Source organism: Daucus carota, chromosome 6, assembly GCF_001625215.2.
Source record: "Daucus carota subsp. sativus chromosome 6, DH1 v3.0, whole genome shotgun sequence".
NCBI classification, from domain to species: Eukaryota; Viridiplantae; Streptophyta; class Magnoliopsida; order Apiales; family Apiaceae; genus Daucus; species Daucus carota.
Window position 1 is genome coordinate 24,459,593 of NC_030386.2, and position 25,862 is coordinate 24,485,454.

The 25,862-nt window shown below is 33.8% G+C and overlaps 5 protein-coding genes across 5 annotated transcripts; 3 read left to right on the forward strand and 2 right to left on the reverse strand.

Moving 5' to 3' along the window:
* Nucleotides 1-3,243: 3,243 nt before the first annotated feature.
* LOC108225537 (cyclin-dependent protein kinase inhibitor SMR6) lies at nucleotides 3,244-4,146 on the reverse strand. The gene has a single exon (XM_017400426.2). It carries the CDS (start codon nucleotides 3,753-3,755, stop codon nucleotides 3,441-3,443), a length of 315 nt encoding a protein of 104 aa, XP_017255915.1. The 5' UTR covers nucleotides 3,756-4,146; the 3' UTR covers nucleotides 3,244-3,440.
* A 1,666-nt stretch (nucleotides 4,147-5,812) lies between these two features.
* Nucleotides 5,813-7,572, forward strand: LOC108225536 (acidic endochitinase). The gene is made up of 2 exons (XM_017400425.2): nucleotides 5,813-6,863; nucleotides 6,981-7,572. The coding sequence occupies exons 1-2, from the start codon at nucleotides 6,382-6,384 to the stop codon at nucleotides 7,375-7,377; spliced, it is 879 nt and encodes a 292-aa protein (XP_017255914.1). The 5' UTR covers nucleotides 5,813-6,381; the 3' UTR covers nucleotides 7,378-7,572.
* Nucleotides 7,573-8,279: 707 nt separating this feature from the next.
* Nucleotides 8,280-15,700, reverse strand: LOC108227794 (pescadillo homolog). The gene is made up of 13 exons (XM_017403137.2): nucleotides 15,544-15,700; nucleotides 15,353-15,438; nucleotides 14,886-15,134; nucleotides 14,669-14,794; nucleotides 14,455-14,539; nucleotides 14,256-14,366; nucleotides 13,617-13,710; nucleotides 13,140-13,426; nucleotides 12,621-12,728; nucleotides 10,853-10,974; nucleotides 10,371-10,593; nucleotides 9,556-9,762; nucleotides 8,280-8,689 (listed from the first exon to the last, which is right to left on the reverse strand). Exons 1-13 carry the CDS (start codon nucleotides 15,565-15,567, stop codon nucleotides 8,603-8,605), a joined length of 1,809 nt encoding a protein of 602 aa, XP_017258626.1. The 5' UTR covers nucleotides 15,568-15,700; the 3' UTR covers nucleotides 8,280-8,602.
* A 3,050-nt stretch (nucleotides 15,701-18,750) lies between these two features.
* On the forward strand, nucleotides 18,751-22,836 carry LOC108226536 (uncharacterized). Its single transcript, XM_017401507.2, has 16 exons — nucleotides 18,751-18,956; nucleotides 19,046-19,158; nucleotides 19,343-19,451; nucleotides 19,541-19,605; nucleotides 20,076-20,114; nucleotides 20,199-20,295; nucleotides 20,414-20,501; nucleotides 20,652-20,715; nucleotides 20,794-20,870; nucleotides 20,975-21,056; nucleotides 21,294-21,373; nucleotides 21,492-21,576; nucleotides 21,658-21,726; nucleotides 21,811-21,878; nucleotides 21,961-22,009; nucleotides 22,218-22,836. The coding sequence occupies exons 1-16, from the start codon at nucleotides 18,890-18,892 to the stop codon at nucleotides 22,593-22,595; spliced, it is 1,530 nt and encodes a 509-aa protein (XP_017256996.1). The 5' UTR covers nucleotides 18,751-18,889; the 3' UTR covers nucleotides 22,596-22,836.
* A 742-nt stretch (nucleotides 22,837-23,578) lies between these two features.
* LOC108226649 (oleosin H1) lies at nucleotides 23,579-24,440 on the forward strand. Its single transcript, XM_017401640.2, has one exon. It carries the CDS (start codon nucleotides 23,662-23,664, stop codon nucleotides 24,202-24,204), a length of 543 nt encoding a protein of 180 aa, XP_017257129.1. The 5' UTR covers nucleotides 23,579-23,661; the 3' UTR covers nucleotides 24,205-24,440.
* The last annotated feature ends 1,422 nt before the right edge of the window (nucleotides 24,441-25,862 follow it).

A 25,862-nucleotide genomic window follows, 5' to 3' on the forward strand; every position in this document is an offset into this window, starting at 1 on the left:
GCGTGTATATGAATCAAGTGATTTAACCACTATGGAGTACTTCTGATCCAAATAAAGACAACCCATGCATATTTCTTCATATCCAAAATAGCTTTGGACTCCGTGATGCTGTATGTATGATCATATATGTGTTTTCAAAAGGGAACAAAAAAAAATGACACGCATTCTGACTATGCGTGTTTGTTGGTCACGCATACTATATATGCGTAACTTGCAAGCAGATTTAAAATTTAGTTTAATCCTCACACACGATTGATGCTCATGCATAAAATCAGCCAAAGCATGCGCATTAACTAGATCCGCACTCAGTATTCGCATTCAGAGAATGCGACTCTTTGTGGTTATTTTGGTCCATTTTAGTGTGGGTGATCATTATGGACAATATGCGCAGAAAATGAGTTATATTGGATATTCAACCTCTAATATAAACATCGTTTTTATAAGTGTAAATTTATAATTATAATGATAAAAATAATATAAAATAAACACAAATTAACATACAGAACGACCAATATAGAAATCTCACAATGACTTTACAATTTACTATGACAAAATTTTCATTATGTTCGTGATTAAAATAGATATAAAAATAAAATATATTTATCTTTTTAAATTCATAAAATCTTATTTACATGAGTGATTTTGTTACAAATTTATACTTTTAAGGCATGCTCCATTGAATTTAATAATTTATATTACTTCATAAATAAGTTAAGTGCATACAAATTTTCTAAACTATGGCAACGAAGACTAATCATGCGGATATAAATGAATTTTTGCGTACATATTAATTAAATTATATATTATAATAATAATGACTGATATCAGGGGATGCATCCACCCGACCCGATCGACCTTAATCTGACATTACTTTATTTAATACGGAAAATTGAAAAAATTTATGGCCCTGAAATTACTCGCCCCGCTCCCTTCCCTGTTTACTAACTGCCTCCCCAATCCTCATATATACTATAAAAAAAATTCATACATAAATATTACATAATTGTTGACGATAATATAATTTTATATGTACATTTTTTATTCTCTTATTAGTTTTCAATATCTCATATTATAAAAACAAATTAGTTTAGATCAACATCGGTGCAAATTCAGGATTCAGTATAAAATTGAGATAATTCAGATTTTGGATCCGAAACCGGGAGCAGGGATTGCATTCGCATTCCATGATCTCTAAACGATAGTCGATCCTTATATAATATTTGATTGAAAAGAAAATATGATTATTTCATTTCATATAATATGAGGGTGTTGAGCAGAGTATTTAAGAAATAATATTATTTTTTTAAAAATTTTATACCTATATTATGTAATAAAATTATATAAATGATAAAACAATATGTACTTGAATTTGTAAGTATACAAACTTATTTTTATTTTATAAAAATAACCATTCGGTGCGTAGCACGGGTAAAATGCTAGTTTATATCAAAGCACAACAGTTCAATAAATTCACATAATTAAAATTTTATATTATTTTAATCAAATATTTTAGCCAATGGTACTGAAACTTAAATATTTTATAATTATGAAGATTTTACACTAGCTAGGTGGAGAAAGAGATCTAAGATTTAAAAAAATAAAATAAAATTATATGACAACTTTCAAACAAATATATAGATAAAATTATCAAGGCACTCAAATCCAGCATCAAACTTATCACCTTTTGAGCAAACTCCTGTTGATCATGCAAACTCTTGTTCATCATGCGCACGATAATTCACATACATTGTCTGCTTCGCCGTGGAACAGAGCAAATGGGCTGTTTGGTGGATGATAAACATAAATTGAATCTTAGTCAAAAGCACATGAATTTGACCTGCAAATTCCACATTACACCAATATGTCTTTGTCAATAAGTGACATGGGTCACTCAATTTGGATAGGCACCAAACAAGGCGTAAACCCCACATAGGATTCTATTGTGTAACACTCCCATATGTTTTTGTCCTTTCATTGTGAAATAAGCATTACGAGGAACTTAAGGTTGCAAATTGAAAGAGTGTTTCAGGTGGAGATGGGCCATAAGAAGACTAAAGAGGCTAAGAGGGTACGGCAGAGTCTTTATGAAAATTCGCGGTACTTTCAGACTTGAGATTAGCAAAACCATAATGCATCGTCTCTACTTGATAATTAAGTGTTAAAATAAGCAAAACTGAACTGTTTGGATGAGATTATAATAAGTGCTTCTTGTCTAAAGTAAAAAAATTGAAGTAGAAGTTAGTTAAGACTTATAAGTGATTAAAGCGTTTGGGAAAAAAGTAAAAATCATGAAACAAAGTGCTTCTTGACAACTATCTCTAAAGTACTTATTAATTTTTTACACAGACGATATGAATAAGTGTTCCTAACTTAAAACTTTTGACAAGAAGGGGCAATGTAAGATAGTTCAAGAAAAATCTTCTGACATGAAAAAAATAGAGTGATCATTTGCTCAAAATCTACACTTGAATAATACACATGTACAAGTCCTGTCTAAATTTCTACCAGATTAAGTTTAAAATCCACTAATTGATGGGTGCTAAAATTTTCAGTTTACAATTTGCTAAAAGACACTCGAATATAGACCCGAACTTTGGAGGTAGTTGTAATAGTTGCATGGTCGGTCCTGACAATTATTTATTTCAGTGGAGTAATTTATCTAATAGTGGATTTTTTATATACATGCAAGGGTTCTTTCATAATTTATTTTAATTTTCATAATATTTTATCACTTTTAGAACCATCTCTCTACCATTTGTATGATAATAATATGCACTATAATTGTTAATTGCTCTGTAGTTGAGTGGGGGACAAGTTTGAATGCAGGAGTTAGCGGTCACAAAATTGATGAAAGCAGCAGCAAATCTTGAAGACTTTGCACCAAGATTTAGTCCGTGTCACTAAAATTCCATTTTCATGTAAACTCAAGAGTAAGCAGAACATGAAGAAACACTCCTCTTAATCTTATTTAGCTAAAACAACAAAACAAACAAATAACTACAATAATTAATAATCACACAAAAGCTAGTAAATTCACACCAAAAAGACAACTTTAATCCTCTGATGAAGAAGAACATGTAGGTGTTGAGTCACCATAATTTGTACTCAGAAGAATATAAATCCATAACAAAATCATCTTCAAACTTGATATAACTATGAATTTAATAAGAGCCAGAACTAAGAAGGAAACGAAATGAGACAAAACAGACCTTGCAAAAGGATCTAATATCAAAACACCAAGCATTAAACAAAAAAACACAACTCTGTTTCATAACTACTAATAAAACTATTATAGATATGTTTTTACACCTTCAAACTCTAAAAACCTAAACTAAGCTACTCAACTAAACCAAACACTATGATACTATAACTTATCACAAGTTCATAACTAACCTAAAAAGAACACATTTTCATAACACAAAAACCACTCTGTTCTCAACTCAATTAGCTCTTTCCACACGACGAATAAACACCGATTCCAGGTCTGGTGGATTGAAGAACTCCCTCACTCCATTAAACTGACACGAAGCTGTCTGAGGCTGCTTTCTCGGCGCTGGTGGGCACTTCAATTTCTTGGGTATTCTCGCTTCTTTTGCTGTAGGAGTAGTGCTACGCTTCTCCTCATCTTCTTCAACATACCCATCTCTCGGCTTCGTAGAAATACATCTCAGAGGAGCTCTAATCGCAATTCCGGCAATGACCCATTTCTTGGAATCTCCTCCTTCATCTGTCTGGTGTTTTTTGGACAAGCCCATGTCGAGAATTTGAATCTTTTGGAATAAAAATCCAATCTTTAGGCCAAAAAAAGAGTACCAAAAATGGGTGCTTGATTCTTGGAGATGGGAATCAAGAGAATTGGGAGAGAATGAGAATAAGCTAAAAGGGTGGGTGAAAGAGAGATTGTAGATGCTAGTTTGATAAGAAAATTGTGGAAATTATAGTGGGCGAGAGAGAAAAGTGAAATGAAGAAAGAGAGGAGCATAAAAATAAAGACTTTGAATGGAAGGGAGAGAATAAAAAGAAGGGCGGCAAAAGAAGAGATTTGTGATTTTTAGATAGGAAGAAGAGATATAGACTAGGGTAAATCGATAATTATCATTTCTCGAATGTGTATATCTTGGGCTAAAGTAAAGTGTGTGTATTTATATGGTGGGTGTGATAAAATAATTGGGGGGTTTTATTCGGATTTTGGGCTGCCCGGACAAAATGGGGCAGCTGAAAATTTTTGGTTTGGCGCCAAATTTTAGTGTTTGGGTTATTAACGGCTCTTATTCCCGCGTCTAAGCACAGCTGGATCGGACTCTAGATGGATGTGTGAAACGACGTCGTGATGAGAATATGCTGCTCATCTAGGTTGGATTCTTTTTGGCGGCTGTGACGGTGTTTGCGTAATTAAGTTCTCCACGTTCTTTATCTAGGAGCGAGTATTCTAGAAATATGTCGTACTGTCCGATACAAGATAAACATAGAACATCAATTGTTTTCTATAATAATTTCTTTTTAAAAGAATTATTTTATATACATTATATCCGATTCAATTTTTTACGTTATTTTTTTCTCGGTTTTTAAGACTCATTTTAAATATAGTTTCTTAATATAATTTTTTTCTGAAAAAACTCTGAATAAAAGTTTGATGTTTAAATTTTTATTTTAAAAAAAGATTTTAAAATATGTTATGGAACTATACTTTATAGGAATCTCAAAATACGTGCAAACAGTGTACGTCAATTATTTAGCGGGAGTATAAGTTACTAGTTTTGCCCATTTCATTTTTTACGTTCTTTTCTACGAATTATATTTGTTTTTTCAATACTCTAGTTCTCTACTTATTTTTAGATTTTTTTTGATAAAAATTTAGATGTTAATCGGTTGAGCTACCGATTTAGAATTGATTTGTAAATCGGAAACTAATCAGAAGAATTAATTAAAGTAAAAATCGGATGTTTTTTTAATGTTAAATTGGATATTTAGAACACTATATATAATAATCACCAATGAATAATATATATTTATTCAAATAAAGGATTATGCCTATTTTTTGTTAGAGCATTTCTAAAGATGCTAGTTAAAATTGAAGAGATGAAGGATACTGATAGCTGATTTCTTTTTTTTACAAAAGACAAAGTTTTCTAAGTACTACTCCCCCAGGCTCCATTTTACGTTCATTGTTTCCACGTATTTTGAGTCTCATATAAAATATAGTCCCGCAACTTTTTTTTTAAAATTTTCTTTTTCTGAATAAAAGTTTAAATATCAAACTTTTATTCAAAGGAAAAAAAGTTTTTACAAATATATTATAAAAGTATATTTTAAATGAGTATTAAAAAACGTACCAAAAAGTAACGTAAAAAAATGATGGGAGAGAGGGAGTATTGTGTGTGATGTTTTGATTCAAACAAATCATTTTCTTTCAAAAAAATAAAGAAAATTATCTACTTCCAAACATCGTATAAATGGATGTGAGTGTTATAGATCTCCTAAAATATGATATAAATTCTTTTCCGAATGATAAGCGAGACGCATACCAAAATACAACAATAATAAAATATAATATAAAATATGGTATAAATTCTTTTCCGAATGATAAGCGAGACGCATACCAAAATACAACAATAATAAAACATAACATACTAAGAGCATCTCCAACGGTGTTGGCTATAATCGTTGGCTAAATTGGACCTGTAAGACATTATGTAAAATTTGCTGAACCTGTAAGAAATTTTGCTTCGACGGTATTGGCTATATTGGTTGGCTATAATTTAAAAATAGTATGTTATTAATATTATAGTTTGTTAAAATAGAATATATCAGTTCAGTATAGTAATAAATGATGTGTAATCTTCCTACAGATTTTTTACAGACCTGTAGAGGTTCGACAAATATAGCCATCCATAGGAGGTTGGCTAAAATTATAGACAACAGTCTCATGTGGTTGGAGTGCGCTTTTTTCAACAGATTGGCTATATTTTTTATATATGGTATGCCAACTCATTTTTTACCTAAGGGTTTTGTAAGGTTGGAGATGCTCTAACATTCTAAAAAGATGGGCACATATATTTAACAAAATTTAACTCTCCAAACAAGAGAGAACATAAATCACTCCAAACATATAGTTCTGATCTGTCACCGCTGGTATGGAAAAATGGACATCTAATAATGGAAATAGTATTATTTCGCTCACATGTTTCCGCCCTACTGTTTGAAAAATTAAGCATCAATCAGCTTGCATTGGTTTAATCGCAGATCATATTCAACTAAGTATTTGTCCCCAAAAAACTTTGTCGCATACTCTAACATTTTCATCCATGAATGCATCTCCCGGAACCTATATAACCAGAGACTAATTTGTTAATCTTCAACATAAAATTTAAAGTAACAAGCATGGGCAACAAATCTTGTTTCTTGATCTTACTCTTTGCCGCAATGACTAGCAGCTCTTACAGTGGCAGCATTGCAATCTACTGGGGCCAAAATGTGGAGGAGGGATCGTTAGCTGATACGTGTTCCTCAGGAAACTTTGCTTATGTCAACATAGCATTTCTTGCTGTTTTTGGAAATTACCAAGTTCCAGGCTTGAACTTAGACAAACACTGTGATCCTCTGAGCAAGGGAGGATGCACTGGCTTAGCAAACGACATCAAGTCGTGCCAAAGACAAGGCGTGAAGGTCATGCTCTCTATCGGAGGGGGGGATGGCTTCTATTTCCTGTCCTCCACGCAGGACGCAAAAAATGTGTCTCAGTACTTATGGGATAACTTTCTGGGAGGAACATCAGAAAGTAGGCCATTTGGTGATGCTGTGTTGGATGGCATTGATTTTGATATTGAAGGAGGTACATTAGACCACTGGGATGAGCTTGCAAGGTGATGATAAGAGTACCTAAATTACAAGCTCCATAACAATGACTTTCGTTTCATTACAAGGGGAAATTGAATGTGTGTGTGTGTGTTGTGAGTACTGATTTTGATTTCTTAGTGCAGATTTCTTAAAGGATTCAAGTCGAGTAAGAAGGTTTACCTGACAGCAGCACCACAATGTCCCTTCCCCGACACGTACATGGGCAAAGCTCTGTCAACTGGACTTTTTGATGACATATGGATTCAGTTCTACAACAACTACTGCGAGTACAATGGTGATGCATCTGCACTAAAAGTTACTTGGGATCAATGGACAAGTAATGTTACTGCTACAAATTTCTTTCTTGGTCTCCCTGCTGCACCGGCCGGTGCAGCAAGCGGATTTGTTCCTGCAGATGTTCTGATAGCAAAGATCCTGATATTGATCAAGAGCACCAAGAATTATGGAGGAGTGATGCTTTGGTCTAGATACTATGATGAGCTCACTGGTTACAGTTCTGCCATCAAGTCTCATGTTTAATTTTTGCATTTCATGAATGGGTGGTTAATTATCTAATTGATCACTGAAGTGAGCTTAATGTTGGTCACCGAACTCAAAACGGTATCAATATGATCACTGAAGTGGCCATAAATATCAAACAAGTACCTTGGAATATGAGTTCAAGCAGTAAAAATATTATTTATAATGTTTTATACATTATTTTTAAATGTTACCAAAACCAAGTAAAAGTTTATGACTTCTAATATTTATGATAATATATTTAAATTTTATCAAGTTTGTTTATTATTTATTTTTAATTAAAACAAAGAAATAACTATATAATAATATATAAATAATAAATAAACTTGATAAAATATAAATATATTATTTTAAATACTAGAAGTCATAACCTTTTAGTTGGTTGTGGTAACATATAAAGATAATGTGTAAAACTTTATAACTAATATTTTTACTGCTTGAACTCATATTTCAAGTTACTTGTTTGATATTTATGGTGACTTTAGTGACCATCTTGATACCGTTTTGAGGTCAATGACCAACTTGATACATGACGCCGTTTTGAGATCAGTGACCAACTTGATACATTAAGCCCACTAACCAGCTTGATAATTAACCCTTTCATGAATTCCAGTCTACTTCATGTCACTAAACATACTAGTCTAAATATTGTTGCTTTTATATTGATTTGGGCTGTATTAGCCGACTGCAAATTTTACTTGTTCATTGATAATAATTGTCCATATGAATCATCTTGCGTCCACACAATTCAGAGTTATTTGGGTGCAACAAACTGTGTGTTATTTAAAATACCAAAATTAAAACATTGCTGCAATTTAGGATCAGTTGATCTGTGTTGATGGCAAACAAAAGTTACAAAACTCAATATCTTTTAAATGATGATTGTAACATAAACACCAGCATACATAAGATAGATTATTGTTTATCGCAATAAAAAGCCTACAATGTGTTTGAAATTACGATTGTATGGTCAAATATCTGGCATTATATCATTACAACTCTCCAAATTATAAAAGCTTTTAAATGAAAGATTGAAGATTGAGACCTACTTGGGCCAAAAAAACAAGACACCATGGTAATAATTCAAAATCCACTTTTGCCTAATTTTGAACCCTTCACTTCAGAAGACCAATGCTAAGCTTCTCTCCACAATCTGCAAGATCACATCTTTACACAAAATTATGAATCATCGCCATCTAAACCATTTCGATGAGTCTGCTTACAATCATGTATTGGACTTCTTGGCTTCGTCTAACAATCTCTTTCTTTCCTTGAGTAGTTGAGTTTTAGCCTTTTTCCGTTCATTGCCAATCTAAAATTCAGAAAGCATTACATAGATGAGTTGCCCAATAATAAATATATAAAAGCAGAAAACTAATGAATTCAAGAGTTAAAAGGCTGCATTAATTAAAATACAGTAAAAAATTATAGCGCACTCAAGAACAAACTTTTGTCCATGAACAGATATTAGGATTTGATAATCTATATCTTTCTGCATTTGATACCAAATCATCATAGTATTCTTTTTTTGGAAAACACAGTATCACCCTCAGTCCCGACCAATTCCTTTATCCAGCATTGGAAGTGTATCAATATACAATCAAGTTAAACGGTGTTACTAGGATGAGCCGGTGATTCTAAATTCTCTCTGCCATGGTATTAAGTAAGAAAGACCTACTCTTGGTCAAATGGATGCTATAAGCAAGAAACACAAAGCCTTTTAAGACTAATAGTCTAGCTATCTTAACATTGGCAGGTTCAGTACTAACTTTTTCTATAACATATATTTTCTAGTCATAGAGGTCCCTCTTAGTATGCAAGTCACATACCAATATCTATGCACACATATCAGAATCATAATTACAGTCGCGCGCGCGCGCGCACACACACATGCATATCACTCATCATTACATATATCATATATGCATTCCACATGATAATTTATAAAAAATATTTTCAGGTGAAATTGAGTCGAAATATAATACAATTACAATGTGTTTTATCAAGAAGTTACTACAATTTTAAAAGCACGTGTAATGGATACAATGAAGTAGAAGTAGAATCGATTTTGATTGATAAATATAAAAGTTAGTGTAATTCAATTATTCCAACCCCCGTGAAAAAAATATCAAGCATGATACTAAAAGTCAGGATAGCATAAAGGATCGAAAAAACTACCTGCATGGCCTTATAGAGCTCTCTCTTCTTGCGTGACACGCCAACCATAGTTATATCTGCTGCATCCTTGATTGCTTGTTCAGAATCAGCTGCAATGAATCCTGTATCGACAGGCTTCTTATCACTTGCATCTGACTCAACCGCTAACTGCTCACCTTTGACTTCCTTGTTTAGTTCATCAAGATGCTGCTTCTGAAGTTTTAACAACTGTAAAATAAAGAGCAACAAAAGTTAAATGCCTGGTTGCAAAGTAATAAGATATCAATCAAGGGAAAACATTATAAGCAATTCAATAACTCTTTACATAATAATTAAGTGACCAAAAGCAAAATGACAGCCTATCCTGGACTCGTACTCATTTTCTGATTGGTTTCTTTCATGTAAAAACTTTATTAAGTGCAAGTACCAATTTTAAATGTCTGGAAATGTGAAAATGGCGAAAATCATGAGACGAAGGGTGTATTTAAATTGAAATCCACGTAAAACATACTATTTACATTACATTATGTATTATCATTTTAAAAATGTTAAGAACATAGATATTTATTACATATAATGCATATTAAAATTAATATTTTAATAAATCTGATTTTTAACTGAGTCCCCGATATATTCAAAATACTGGACAAACTGATCCCTAATTTCTAGAACACTGGACTGAAACTACGGCTAACGAGAGGCATTCTGCTTCCACATTTCATACAAGCAAGAAGATGCAGAATAACATTTTGCAGTCTAAAGAACTCGGAGTTAATATATGCTATATGGAAAGAAGTAAAACAGAAACACAAATGATACATCAGTATAAAACATGCCTTCTCTTTTCTCTTAGCCACTTCAATAGCTTCTGTTCGGTCAATAATGGCTTCATCCAGTAAATTTTGTGGATTTTCCAAATCTTCTACTCCTACCACACCAGGCATTGGCAATACTTCTTGCCTCGCAGCTGCCTGAAGCCTCTTGATGGTTTCTGCATACTCCGGAACATGGTCCTCTGGGTCATAAACCACAAATGGTGATAAATGTGGTGGGGGGACCCTATCATACAGTCAGAGAATATAAAAGAATATCAATATATTATAACAGGCAAATGCATTGTCACAGTAATGTTAAATGGCTAAAAGTTAATTGAATGTTTTCCACAAGCCAATGGCAAATATCTGAGAGTACACTAAATAATGCCCAGAAATATCCTAATCTTCACAATAGTTATCAAAGGAGTACAAGAGGCATGTTCACTATTGCATATACAAGGAACCGAAAACAAAAAGGGGATAAAAGAAAATTCAATCTTTACCGTCCAACCATATAATCCTCAGTAGGCAATATAATTCGTGCATTTATGCAATCAAACACCCATTGTGGCTGAACATATTCTCGGGTAAAAAATTTGTGACCCTGTGTTGGTCTGTCAACAATCTGCAAAGTCAAGAAATGTGTCAACACCATCAAAGTAGATAACGAGTAGGAATAACACTGCAGTGCCTATAATTTGCATAACTTAATATTATTATCGTTCTAGGTCCAACTTTATCAGCTTTTCATTAATAAATCAGTCTTAATGTCTAGAAGTTAGAAAAGAGAAAGTGAAGACATAATTTGCCTCCACATTGGCTGAGCCAAATAGTCTACTTTTAAGATGTTCAACTAAAGAACTTCAATACGTGTGAACTTGACTAATATAGTCTGAAATTATTTATTAAAAAAAAACAGCCACAAATGCATCTTTAGTGCAGCACAAATATCTGAGCACCCATATCTAATTTTAACACTTTGTATTAGACTTTGATGTATAATTTCAGGTTATGAGCTCCAATTATTTCATTTCCGCACCATCTTGTCTGAGACGCTGACCAATAACTTATTAACTATCCTTCCTCACGCTCACTCCTGCCATTACTTAATTAGTTATCCTTCGGTATAAGACCCTCCATGTGCCAGCTGAGAGAATAGTTCAGCCATCTACAAGACTCACATCTCTGTGAAAAGCCTAAGGGCAAAGGTTTGGGATTAAGCGAAAATCGAAAACTTCTTTAAAGAGAAGCAAGAAACATATATATAATTAATACAGATGGGGAGGATAATGCATAAACATAATCTAACTAGAGTAGTTCAAATAACTTAGATTTAATATTAGAAAAACAAATATTAAAGGTATTAATTTAAGTTCAGATTATTAAGCATCATCCTCGATACAAGATATCTCAAAATCATCATCATAGCCTGAATTCGGATGGGTCGGGTTTCCTCCATAGATTCAATCTCCGTATCCTTCTGAAAATCATCCTCATCTTCATCACGTAGACACCTAGAAAATGATGATCTTGGATTTGCTACTTTTTAAGTAGATGTGAGTTTGTGACCTAAAGAAGTGGCACGAAGTCCGGAAGCACTAGACCTCTTTCTATGTCAAATTATCATTTTTATCAAACGCATGCTCATTTTCTTCATTTGCATCAACATCAAGCTTTCCAAGATCACCATTCATTACAATCATCAATGTCATTCACAAAATAGAGTCAATAGTGTCACAAAGCTCATATATGCACCTTTAATGATTTATTATATTTTCTGAAGCTACAAAAAGTCCTAGAGAAGTCATAATGGGCCAAGCCCATTGGATGATATTTAGTTTAAACCGGCCAATATTATATAATTTTATTTTATTTTTGTGGGCTTTTCGCTTTGGGCTTTTTCGAGCTCAAATCTCACTTATTGAAATCCTCTTTGCTTTATTAAAATGGAGCCCAAAAACTAGGCCACATTATCAACCAAGTGGAGGTGGAAGTATAGAATAATATTTACCATGTATATCTTCAAAAATTCAAATATTTGATTGCATTTTCAGCTAGCATTGGAATGCAAGTTCTACATCAAGATTTGCTTTCTGAAACAATGTTATAACAAGGACTCCAGCCATTTTGCATTAAAGACTGGACTTGCTCTAAGAGATATGGACACTCAACACAGGAACATCATACCCCAAGATCAAAAAGAAAGGAACACTGCTGTAAGAAAAAATCCCAGTTCCACACTTTCAAGTTTATAGTTAACTCAAGGTATACCTGGTAAGTGATGCCCTGATCCGTTTCCTTATATGGAGATCCTTCACCCTCCCAAGAGACCACACCTCCAAATGCAGGAATCACAAAAAGCAAGGACTCTCTTGGAACCTGCACAGAATCCACCAATTTTATAGTTCAGACATGGAGGAAAAAAATAAACTCAAAATTATTTTTTTGAGCAGATGTCAGATGAAATTAAGAGTTCACCCACATACTATGAAGTTTTAATTGTAATAATATTTTCCCTAACTACAACAATTATTTGCCTGCCAAAGTTGAGTGTTTGCTGTTGACCTCTTAATTTCTTTTAATTATCTATATCACACATTTGTCCTGTGATTGTCATGCCTATCGATTATTTACTTTATGATAATTTCCCATTGTACTCTCAATGAATATAAAAAGATAATGTGATGGGCATTCAAAGCCACAGGTGAAAAAACATATAAACCTAATAAATGGTAATTACGACCCATAACAAGAATCTACTATTTCAGCATTACTTAATTGAAAACTAACCTCACGACTCAAGAAGAACTTCATATCTTTAAAAAGAGTTTTACACTCCTTCGTTTCCTCATCATCTTCATCCTCACCAGCAGCATCTTCAACAAGGCGCATTAATGCACCAGGTTCATTAGAAGGAAGTTGGTGTTGAAGTTGAGCCAGCCTAAGTTCAGACTCGTGAAGCTCTGCATCATTGTTTTTGTCCTTAACTTGGTTGCTTTCAGATAAGGCAGCGTCTTGGGAGCTCACCATGGGAGCTTTTGAATTAGCATCAAAGTACCTTGATAAGGCATAAAGATCTGCACACGTCCAAACATCAGAAGATAGAACATAAAAGATCATATGTAACTAAGTAAAACTCTAGATATCCAAATAGAATGCAGCATTAACTTAAATTCATGGTACATCGCGGGGAATTCAAAATCCAAGCAATTTATGTCCTGGGAAATAAAGGGGAAAAGAAATATTTCAGTGAAGATGAATTGATACCTGCTGCTAAAGCTTCCAACCGTGGATCAAGGATGGGCGGATACTTCACATTTATCGAGTTGTAAATTTTAAAATTTACAAATGCTAGTAGAGTCTGCGCAGATAAATAGAGGAGCAATGATTATTCATAAAACTAATGGTAAAATAATTGTCAGGAATTATAAACTTTAATCTGTGCTTATATAAATTACACATTTACATATTTCTTAAGAATCTAGTTATATACATGTGCCATCAATATGGAATTTTCAGCATTGTTTCTTTATTTCTGTGCTTGAGGTTTATAAAACAGTTCCCCTACTAAAACCAGTAACCTCTATCAGTAACTTTACTCTGCATATTATATAAATTTCACATATATGTATCTTAAGAATCTCATTATATATATGTTCAATCAATCTGGAATTTTCAGCATTGTTTCTTTATTTCTCTGCTTAACGTTTGTAAACCAGTTCCCCTACTAAAACCAGTAACCTCTATCAGAACTATCGACAGTCCAGTTTACAATCTCATGGCCTTTCGGGTAGGCTTGGACTGTCTTAGGGAAGACCTTGAACAGATGGTGAAATGAAGCTCCATATATTTTAATAAGAATTTGATTGTATCATCTCCCAAAAAGATATAAAACTGATACCGTACCTCGTAAAATTCCAAGAACGTTAGCATGACTTTATAGTCAACATCATCAGGTAATACTTGCTGAAGTGCGTGAGGAGTTAACCAAGTCACCTTCTGCCCTTCAACTTCGGCCTGTTATATTAAATAAATTATGGACATTTCTAAAGGCAGAGGGACACATTATTCTTCTATAAAACAAATACACACACACACATGATACCTGGTAATATATGCCTTTCACTGAGATGAATACTTTGCGCAATTTATGACAACGAGAGATATATGCCTGCCATTCATGGCTCAACCTAAGCAATCAGGGAAAAAGAATAGTAAGCAATGATGCCGAAAAACAAGCACTTAAAACTAAATTGAATAAAATTCCCAACTGACTAAAGCATGCACAAACACTTGCAACATAAAAAATATTTAAAAACCTTCGGCAGTTGTGAACACGTTTTACTTCAATCTTCTCTCTCTCTATAGCAGGTAATGCCGCGAAAAGATGGACCATACTGAGGCAGTCATCCAAATCTCTTAGTGCATCGATGAACTTCGGATACCTACAGCCAAAGCAATACACAGGCGATTTAATAAAAAGTAACCCAAAATGACTACCAAAATAAAATATTAACACATACTCATTAAACAAACCTCTCACGGATAAGCCTGTCCAGAGTATAAGTAGGCTTGCGAGTCAACAACCTTTCAGCAAGATCCCTGTTCTTTTTAGACTCAGCTTTCTTTACCTTCCTATCATAAGTCCGCATATCCCTAAACTTCTCAACCAGCGGCTCATGTTTAAGGAACGCAATATCTTTCACGTGATAGTAAGTATGATGATTCCCCTTCACCTTCTTCTTCGGCACCCGAGGAAACACTCCTTTCAGAATACATAATTTCCTACACACCAAAAAAAATTCATTACACTGTCCCGTAAAATCCATAACATTTAGCATAAAAATTATCAGCTTAAACTATTTCAAGCTACTCACAATCAAACCCTAGTCATAAAAATTAAGCACGATCACAATATAAACCAAAAAATACAAACCCTAGTCTTCAATTCCAGCATAATCAGTTAAAATAAATATAATTAATTGAGAAAATTTTGAAATTACCTGAAGAGTGATAAGCTAACTTGAAGGTACTTAATAGCTTGGGACCTGGTCATGTACTTAGCAGCATTGCCTTCCTTCTTTTTCCCCTTTAATGTACAAATTATCAAATTAAAATAAATCAAAACCAATTAACCCATGCATACAAACAAGTGTGTGGATATGATGTCGAGGAGAAGAAATTGAGGAATTACCGCAGGTCTGTAATGCTTCGGCATAGCGTCGAGGGAGATACGGGAGAGAAAATGAGTAGGGTTTAGGAAGATAGAGAGAGAGGCGGAGAGAATTACCTAGGGTTTTGGATTGCCTTATATAATTTTATTTGGATCGCTCCGGGTTAGCCCGACCCGAGGGAGAAAATATCTTATTTCAAAGTTTGTTTTTCAAAAGGGTGTTCATTTTTGCTTTGTGCCGTGTGCGATATTACAATATTTAAAGAGTATAATACAAGTTAATAATTTAATAATGATAAATTCTACATACATACATATATATATATAGGGGAGGGTTCTGATACAAACTTACAAACTTACAAACTTTTTTTGTTCAACACATATATAACTTGAGTTCAACATTTTTTTAACATATTTTGTTGAACATCGATTAAAATAGTGGTGGAGAAGTACGTAATCCAATTTTTAAATGTAAGAACTAAGGTAAACATGTTATATAACTAATATTTATGTTTCTAGACCCTACCCAAACCCCAGAGGTATAGTTTAAACATCTTTTTAGATATGTTCAACACAATGATAATTAGTGTTCAACACCCGATGTTGAACCCCAGTTATAAATGTGTTGAAAACGCGATTTATTTATGCGTTATTTTTAAAAATTGTGATGTTTTTTGAAGAATTTTCAACATGGATACTTTATATAACTAAGGATTAACACGATGGGAGAATAAAAAAAAGTTTGTAAGTTTGTAACTTAAAAAAGTTTTTATTTGATCCTATCCCTATATATATATATATATATATATACACGGGACAAAGTGAATATAAATTCAAATGAAAATTATATGAATAAAAATTATATATAACAAATTATCTTTCTAAATTCTTGATACTTAATAAAAGTTTTAGGCCAACTAAAGATTATTTTATAAAAAAATCAAGTATTTTTTATTTTGACTAAAATATTATATCAAACACTAGTGTTAATTTTTTAATATTTTATATTATTGGGAATTGGCCGTGATCGTATACTTTCCAAATTTTAAGTTGTTTTGATTAAATGAGAGTGAAAGTAAAAAATTAAACACCTCGATAAAAAATAAAGACATTGATAAAATTATATATAAAGTCGAGTATTTAAACTATACACATAACGTTAAAATAAAAATTATATGGATGAAGATTATTTATACAATTAAATTATCTTTCTAAATTTATAATACATATTAAAAGGTTTAGGCACACTAAAAGTTATATTATAAAAAAACTCAAGTACTTTTTATTTTGACTATAATAATATATCAAACATTAGTGTTAACTTTGTAATATTTTAAGTTATCGGGATTTTAGCTCATTAGAGCCTAACAATTTAAATAATATTCATGCATCACTTAATAGTTGAAAAAAGATAATTAAATGGAGTAATTGGTTAGTGCGCGTGCATTAATCCTGTTCAGAGTGCACAAAAAATTAGGGCTGACTTTATTTTGTATCATGCAGAAGTTTAGGAAGAACACATTTGTAATTTCTGGGAACTGCACAAAGCAAAAATAAAGTGTATTTAGCAACTATGTTTCAAAATTATAGCGAAGTGATTATAAAAATGTGATTTCCCTTCTTTTTAAGATTTTGTTGATTTATTTTTTAATTCATTTTTCAACATCTTTTATAACCATCTCTGTTCTAAAAGTCGGTGGTTAATCACGATTGATCCTTATTCTGTAACTCGTCAAACTGATTATGTATTCGATTAATCGTTGAACAATTCGATCAATCCCCGATCAATTCACTTAATCTTTATTCTGCTCTTAAACTCGTGATCTGCATTCTTAGTTCGTATATATTTCTATTTTATCACAAATACTTGGTCTCTGGATGAAGGATTCATTAATATTATTTGATTTTTTATATATGTTTGATTATTACGATGTTTTGTTGTTACTTAAATCTATCGATGAAACACGTGGTACAATTAAGATAACATGTAAAAAGTTTAACATGTCTTTGAAAATCAGTCATGTTTTTTCAGTAATCTATCAGTAAACACATAATATATAATTAAAATAATAGACAAAAAAGTCAACATGTCTTTAAAACCAATAACAAGCTGAGATAATTTTATAGGGCCGTTTGGCTGAACTTAAAAGAAGTGACTTGTTACTTTAAATAAAGAGGTGGATTAGAAGCGAGAAGTTGGTGTGGACTTACAATCTACCAGAAGTGTTTGAATACCGTGACTTATAAATTTTAAGTGTCTGAATAACTTAACTTATAAGTTGGTATAGTTTGGTAATTATGTAATATAATAGTTTATTTTTTAAAAAAATAAATTATAGTTATAAAAGATCTTTTATTGTTAATACATGAAATATTTTACAAGCACAAAATTTTAAACTCCGCATTAAAAGAAAACAAAGAAAGATCTCTTGTTAGAAAAAAGCAGACGCTGAATCTCAAAAAGAAGCGATGTTTCCTAACTTTTATTCTGGGCCTCCTTTCGTTCTTTTAAGTGCTTATCAATATTTGCCAAACGGTCGTAAAAAAGCGGAAGTTGGCTTTTCTCTATTTTAAGTTCATAAGCTATGCTCCCAAATCCCCACTATAATTCTATTACATGATATGATGGGCATAATTAAAAACATCAAATCATAAGATTTATATGAAAAAACATGAAATCAAAAAATAACGATTCTTATAGTTTGAAATTCATCTTTAATCAACGACGTGAGTCGCTCTTAAAAAATAACTGTATGAACTATAATTTAATTCAGCAGAGGACTTTATAAATATTATAAGAATTTTTCCCCAAAACAATATGTACAGATCATGCATCCATGTTAATCACCCCAGAAATCTAATTTTTTAATTATTTTCTGTTATATTTAATATATCACTTTATTTCGTTAACATGCTAATTTTGTCAATAATTAAAATATGAACTACTTGATATTTGAATTTGTTATCATTTCAAGTAAATAAAATCTTCAAAAGTAGGCAATAATAATCTCCTTGTGTTTATATAGATAAATAAAAATGACCATAATATCTCAAATTACTAATCATTATTCACCCATCAATTCAATAAAATGTTTAAACTCGATAATCCTGCGACCTACAAATTTATCCTATTTTCTCGGTTTTATGGTCAGGAATGTTAAACCGCATCTTTTTTCGAACTTAATGACCATTGTGTACTTTTGCTTAAATTCAGACGATTTTCTTGTAATTGACACTTTAGAAAAACCTTTTCCCGCTCATCACCCTTAGACGATTCATTTTCTGCCGCCAACGCACTGAAATAACCCCTTTTGTTATCTCTACACACACAAAACACACACACACACACAACGAGCTGCCATCAGAAATGGAGAGCTCTAAACCACATTCATTTTTCCAGGACATCAAATCCAGGGAGCTCAATGGTTTCCGAGGTACCCGGCCTCTTCTCATTTTCTTAGATTCAATTATTATAACAAGTCTGTATCTAATTTTGTTGCTCTGCTTTAATTTTTTGATTCAGTAAGAAAACGACCTTGTATACAAAACGATGCGTTTCAGTACAATCAAATCGGAGCTGTTTCTGTGGAACATGACGGCGAGCCTTCGCCTCCAATGGCACTCTCTTTCTGCAAGGTACATCATCCCTTTGTATTGTAGATTCTTGTTTTTACGGAGAGTTTGTCACTTAACATGGTATGAGAGTTATGTCGGGCATTCGGGTTCGAGTCCTTTCACCCCCAATTGCTTGAATTTAATTGTAAGATTTTAAAGTTTATACAAGTTTTAATTAGGTGGATGTGTGAATTTTGTTTTGCAGACGAGTAAAAATGCCCATATTATTGCTGTGACCGACGAGCTTGGTTATGTTAGCTTATACAATACCAGATTTAAATCGACATTTTCATCAACTTTTGGGGAGAATGCAGGTTAGCCCCAGTCATCGTTTTAGTTATCAAATGTTGTAATTTGTCGTTGCAAGTACTGACTTTTTTCGTTTGGTATTGATTTTTTGCAGAAAAAACTAAATTATATGAATGGGTAGCTCATGATAATGCCATTTTTGATGTTTGTTGGATTAAGGTACACTTTTTACTGATCTCTGGTTTTTTGTGATCCCCTGGATTTTGCATACAGCCATACATGGATTTCTATTATTTTACCCCCTTTTTTTTGCTTTACAATGTTAATGTTAGCTCAATGCCTTTTCTTATTAGTTTCATGTAAAATGTAAGAGGGGTGTAAAAGACGGCCCCTATTCTGATGAGGATGGGGATGAGATTCATGATCTTGACGAGGCTTAAAGGGAGAAGGACATAAACCTTTATTTCTGAACTTTCCCCGAATTTTTGTGACAAGGTCACGTGTTTTAAATCCTCCCAAGGGGAAGGCACCCTCTTTTACAACCCTACTTGAATTTTGAAAGCAGAGAATGAAGCTCAAAAAATGTTTTTTATTTAACTTATCCATCTACGAAATATCTATGATCCAATTTCATAAGTTTACAATTCAGATGTCTGATAAAGATATTGAGTACTTTTTTCATTGTGTAGGCTGATACACATATGTTAACAGCTTCTGGTGATCAAACTGTAAGTAACAATACTCTGTGATTGTTTTTTTTATTCAATTTGATGTAAGGATAGATAGTTGAGTACACATTCGTTCTTGTACAGATTAAATTGTGGGATGCACAGGAAAAGAAATGCCTAGGAGTTCTTATAGGTCACACAGGAAGCGTAAAATCTATATGTTCTCATCCAACCAATGATGGTATGTGTATAATCTATTTCCCTTCACTGCTTTTCTGATTTTCTTTTGAAAATCCTTTCTACAAGAGACAAAAAATTATATACATAACTAAACGATGAAGTGTGTTTCATTTTTCCAGATATTATTGTATCTGGTTCAAGAGACGGGTCATTTGCTCTATGGGACTTAAGGTTCTCTGGGAGTAAGCAGGGAGCTATACATAAGATGTGAGATATGCGCTTTCTATTCTTTTCCTAGATTTTATGAATGAGAACTACAATGTTGCAGTTCTGAGTAAATGGTTATAGGCATTGTTCTTCCTAAAGAAAAGTGTTGATCTGGTCCACTCTAATAGTGTTGAGTTGACCCTTCTGCAGAACACCTATAGCTATCAAAGGGGCATCCAATTCAAGTCATAGAAGGCGAGCTAGGCCTATCAAGGTTTATTTCTGCCAAACATCTTTCCCAGTATCATCTTCATTTCTTTGTGCACTTTGCTAAAAGTATTTATATTCACAGGCTGCTTCCAAAAGCATTACTTCAGTTCTTTATCTAAAGGATGAGTTGTCAGTTGCTACTGCTGGAGCAGTGGACAGGTGTGCAAGAGACTTAAATATGATTACTGACATTGAACAACTACTATAGGTTGGATCTTAATATTAATAGTTTTTTGAGGCTATCCTCCAATTGCTTTTTACAGTGTCGTGAAATTCTGGGACAGCAGAAATCTAAAAGCTCCTATTAGCCAGGCATGCTCTGATGATAGATCATCTACCCAACAGGTACGTGTGAAGTTTATTATGACTGGCTTAATAGTTGACGAATATTGTCTGCGATAAAATATAATACATGATCCTAATAATTAGCTTACATGTGCATAGGGATAACAACTTTTGTTATATGAAATCATACGAGTTGTGGGATACTATCGAATTCAGTATAATAGATTATCAGTCTGTCTGTTCACTTAGCTTGAGCAATTATGAGAAGTAGTAAATCAATTTTCCCTATTTTCACAGGAAAGACGATTATATGGCATAACTAGCCTGTCACAAGATTTAAATGGAATGTTTATTTCTGCCTCATGCATGGATAACAGGTACATTGGTTCTTCGAGCTGTACTTGATTATGCTTGATATTACCAATCCATCCACAACAGAAGTTTTTGACTGATAATGGTGAAGCTTATTGTAGATTTGTATAAATTAAATTGCAGAATATATCTCTACAATATCCTCCAGCTTGAAAAGGGGCCTGTGAAATCTTTCTCTGGATGCCAAATTGGATCGTTTTTTGTGAAGGTAAGTACATTGTTTTCATGCAGATAAGTTGTAGTCCAGCACTCCGTTCCTATTCATAATATCGTTTTCAACTAATTGCAGTCAGCGATGAGCCCTGATGCAGCTCATATCCTTGCTGGTTCCAGTGATGGCAATGCTTACATATGGCAGGTTAGTTTCTCTTAAGAATTGTTTGCACCATTTCTTCTAGTTCTGGACCCTGTTCTAACTATTCTATTAATTTTGTGCAAAAAGGTCAACAAACCCAAAGCAGAACCCATTATACTGAAAGGCCACGACGGAGAGGCTACAGCAGTAGACTGGTGTGTAATACATATTTTAAACAGAGCCTATATTTTTCGTGTAACCAATGTACTCAGAGTACTTATAATTCTTCAATTTCAGGAGTCCATCTGAGACCGGAAAAATAGCTACATCCTCTGATGATTTCACGGTGAGTTATACTTATAACAGCTGATCAATCATCAAGCCCATTAAAAAGAGTGATTATTCTGTAGTATGTATAAACATGTTTTATCACCTATAATAGTGCATTATGAAAGGCATCTTTGTGATAGATTTTAATACGGGGTCTGTTTTCTTGCTTGCCATCATGCTTCTTCCCTGTTTAATGTTCTCACCCTTCATTTCTTTTGTGTTAGGTTCGGTTTTGGGATATTCGAAGCAGTTGCTACTCGAAAACAAGATCTCCATCTTCTGTCCGAAGGAGAGTCATGGCACTTCCAAGTATACAATGCAGAAGGCTTTTCATGGATGAAGAACCAACAATTAGCAAACTGAAGCCCGGCACTTGTCCTAAAGATGAACCTGGGAACCTATCGGACCCAAGTATTACTGCATCAGTGCCAGAATTCAGCACACCAAAACCGCAAAAGAGAAGATTCTTATCCCCGTCGAAAGTAAATGAAAGATCTGAGCAAACACCAGAAGCTTTTCATGGAAGCCCCTCCTCTGTTTTGAACCCCCCATCATCTTTAAAAAGAAAAACAATACGGGATTACTTTCTGGCAACTTCATAGGTGATATATAATGATTGTTCCTGTTCCTGTTCCTGTTCTTGTCTCATCTCGACTAGTTAGTGTCTTAGGTGGATGATGTTATAAGAGTCCAGTTTCAGGTTATTTATTGTTTGGGCGAGGTACAAGTTATGGAACTATGGTGAGGTGAAATAGCCTTGTTTTAGTTTAAGCTTGCAGGTCTATATATATGATGTGAAACAAGTATGGTGAATATTACATGTAACAATCATGTTTACCTTGACCACAGATTTTATATTTTCTTTTTGATGCTAGGGAGGGTCAAGAGCCCTGAGAAGAAAAATTAAATGCAGCATTCTTGTATACTGCAAGAAAATCAATAATTATGGTCTAGGCTTTTTACGCAGGTTTGCAGAGAAATTGGGAATCGAAACCAATTGATTAATCTATCAATTCAGTATTTAATATGATTTTTTTATGAACAGAAGATTTTTAATTAAATGAGAGTATAATCGATAAATTGAATATATGTTTTAAAAATTAATCGTGGATTTTTAAAATAGCAAAAATAGTGCAAGGTGCACCGCTTTTGTATATTGCATTAAAATCTATACGTTAAGCTTTCTTTCTAAATAAATTACGTCTCTTAGAAAAATGTTGTCCCAATTTTTTTATTCTATGAAACTGAGTTGTGGATATGTGTATATTACTCAAAATATAAAATAATAGTACAAGAATATTATTTAAAAGATTATTCTGAAAATAGAAAACAAAAAATATTTTGGAACTCGGAAGTGAAGGAGAGATTACACTGTTAATGTGGACATCCATGAATCGGCCCATGAAAACAGGACCCGTAAAAAAATCACCAAAAAGCCCAAACCAAAAGAAGTAATGATAATCCATTCCAGGCAGAGCCAAACACAAGAAAGGTGGCAGAGTGGCAGAGACACATGTACAACATGCAAGAACTCAAAATGACAAGTGACATGTCACTCCCACGCGTCACATCCTCTTTCAACCTCCCCTTTCTTTATAATCCCCTTCACACCCCCCATCAACACCACCATCCCATACACACACAAAACACATAATCAAGCTCTCAACAATGGCAGAACGAGGCACTTATGCTCATCAAGTCCAAGTCCACCCCCAACAAACCGCCACTCAACCCGGCGGCGTCAAATCCCTCCTCCCCAAAAACAGCCCCTCCACCTCCCAGGTCCTCGCCGTCGTCACCCTCCTCCCCGTCGGCGGCACCCTCCTCTTCCTCGCCGGCATCACCCTCGTCGGCACCCTCATCGGCCTCGCCGTCGCCACCCCGCTCTTCCTCCTCTTCAGCCCCGTCCTCGTCCCCGCCGCGCTCACCATCGGCCTCGCCGTCACCGGATTCCTCGGCTCCGGCGCTTTCGGGCTGACGGGACTCTCGTCTCTCTCATGGGTTCTGAGCTACTTCCGGCAGGCGAGCCAGAGGGTGCCGGACCAGATCGAGCTGGCGAAGAAGAGGGCTCAGGAGATGGCGGCGTACGCGGGACAGAAGACCAAGGAAGTGGGAGACACCATTCAGAGCAAGGCGGCTCAGGCTCAGGACACAACGGCTACCACCGGAAGGGACACTCGTAGCACTGCTCGAGACACTTCAAGGACTTGAAGCCTCCGGTGAAGACGTCGGCGAGATCTAGCCGCTTCATTGTGTCTTAATAATAATGTTATGTCATGTGTTGTGTTAGAGTGTGAATTGTGTTCTGTGTTGTGTTTGTCTGTGTTTGTTTTAGCCGTTTCGGGGTCGACTCCTGTCTAGTTTCATTGTACCTGTTTGTTGGTGGTTAATGTGCTTTGTAATCGAACGAATGTGGTTTAATGCAGTGAAGTTTTGTTTTGGTTGTATATGTTTATGTACTCATTTAATGTTTCTTTGTTTTGTTTTTACTTGAATAATACCGAAATTTTAAGTTCGCTTAATTTGAAATTAGAGATATAGAATTCTCAAGTATACTGAAAATAACTACGAGTTAATTACATTTTGTAACCTTTAGGTTTGCTCCAAACGCAATTTAGTACTTGAACTTTAAAACGTGGTAATATGCACTTTAAACTTAACATTTCCGTGCAGGTCTCTAACAGTTACCTTACCCCTGTGACTCCTCAAAAATTATGTATTATATCTTGAAATTACATCAAATCTGTCGTTAATTTTAAATGTTTAAAAGGTAACAATGTGTATATTAGTTTCCAAACTGCTACTTTACCCTGTGTGACCCTTCAAAAATTATGTATTATAATACATAATTTTTAATACATAATTTTTGAGGGGTCACAGGGGGTAAAGTAGCTTCTAGAAACTAATACATGCACTGTTACCTCTCAAACAGTTAAAGTTAACGACAGATTTGACGGAATAATGACTTGTGGTTACAACTTGCACGGGAATGTTAAGTTTAGGGTGCATATTGTCACGTTTTAAAGTTCAGGTACCAAACTGCGTTTGGAGCAAACCTAGGAGTTACAAAGTGTAATCAATTCTTTAATATATTAAATAAATAATTTAGTTAGAAGTAATTAATAGAAATCTTTGTTAAAAGTAGCTAGTAAAAAATATATATCATAAGAAAATCAGTTCTGAAGGGGAATTTTTGTTGTATGATTAAATCAATAAACTTTCATTTGAACTAAGCTCTTCCTTGAACCATTTCCCTTAAACCTGCTCCTAATGTTGCAGATAAAACCAAATCATTAAGCTTTCTCTTGTGTCATTTCTCAGAAAATGAGTTGAACCTCTAATGTATATATTTATTGATGATCATGTTGGAGATATCTATCGAAACATCATGCTTAGTCGTTAAGCGGAACCATCGAAACAGAAGTGACACAGGTCCTATTTACATTTTAGCAAAGAAAGAAGTATAGATGATTTTCGCTATTGTTTATGGATTGATAATAATGTAGACGTACGTAGGACTTAGGAGAGGATAAAGAAGCGATAGTCTCTGGATGAGTTGGAAAAAAGTGTGAACCATTGGAAATATCCGGCTGCTCATGTCATGTAGTAAAATCTTTTTGGGTTTGTGCCTATCTTCTGTCCAAGAAGAAGACCATCATATCTTCATCTTATCTCCTTTCTCTTCTATCTCTCTCTGGTTGCTTCGCTCAACACCCTGCTGCATTGTAAAAAGCAATTGGACTTGTTAGTAAACGAGACTTGCACCTCGCATCTCCGAAATTTAATAATTTCGATTATTTTTATATGTAAATATAAAAATTTGTACATAATAGGTTCCCAAAATTGATTATATTCAAGATCTTGTGTAT

Coding starts and splice junctions, on each gene's coding strand:
- LOC108225537 (XM_017400426.2), bottom strand. CDS start 3,755: ATGGGCTTGTCCAAAAAACACCAGACAGATGAAGGAGGAGATTCCAAG.
- LOC108225536 (XM_017400425.2), top strand. CDS start 6,382: ATGGGCAACAAATCTTGTTTCTTGATCTTACTCTTTGCCGCAATGACT. Junction 6,864..6,980: donor CACTGGGATGAGCTTGCAAG/GTGATGATAAGA, acceptor TTCTTAGTGCAG/ATTTCTTAAAGGATTCAAGT.
- LOC108227794 (XM_017403137.2), bottom strand. CDS start 15,567: ATGCCGAAGCATTACAGACCTGCG. Junction 14,540..14,668: donor CGTGTTCACAACTGCCGAAG/GTTTTTAAATAT, acceptor CTGATTGCTTAG/GTTGAGCCATGAATGGCAGG. Junction 10,975..12,620: donor ATCAGGGCATCACTTACCAG/GTATACCTTGAG, acceptor TTGACTTTGCAG/ATTGTTGACAGACCAACACA.
- LOC108226536 (XM_017401507.2), top strand. CDS start 18,890: ATGGAGAGCTCTAAACCACATTCATTTTTCCAGGACATCAAATCCAGG. Junction 19,606..20,075: donor TTGATGTTTGTTGGATTAAG/GTACACTTTTTA, acceptor TTCATTGTGTAG/GCTGATACACATATGTTAAC. Junction 20,502..20,651: donor CAGGGAGCTATACATAAGAT/GTGAGATATGCG, acceptor ACCCTTCTGCAG/AACACCTATAGCTATCAAAG.
- LOC108226649 (XM_017401640.2), top strand. CDS start 23,662: ATGGCAGAACGAGGCACTTATGCTCATCAAGTCCAAGTCCACCCCCAA.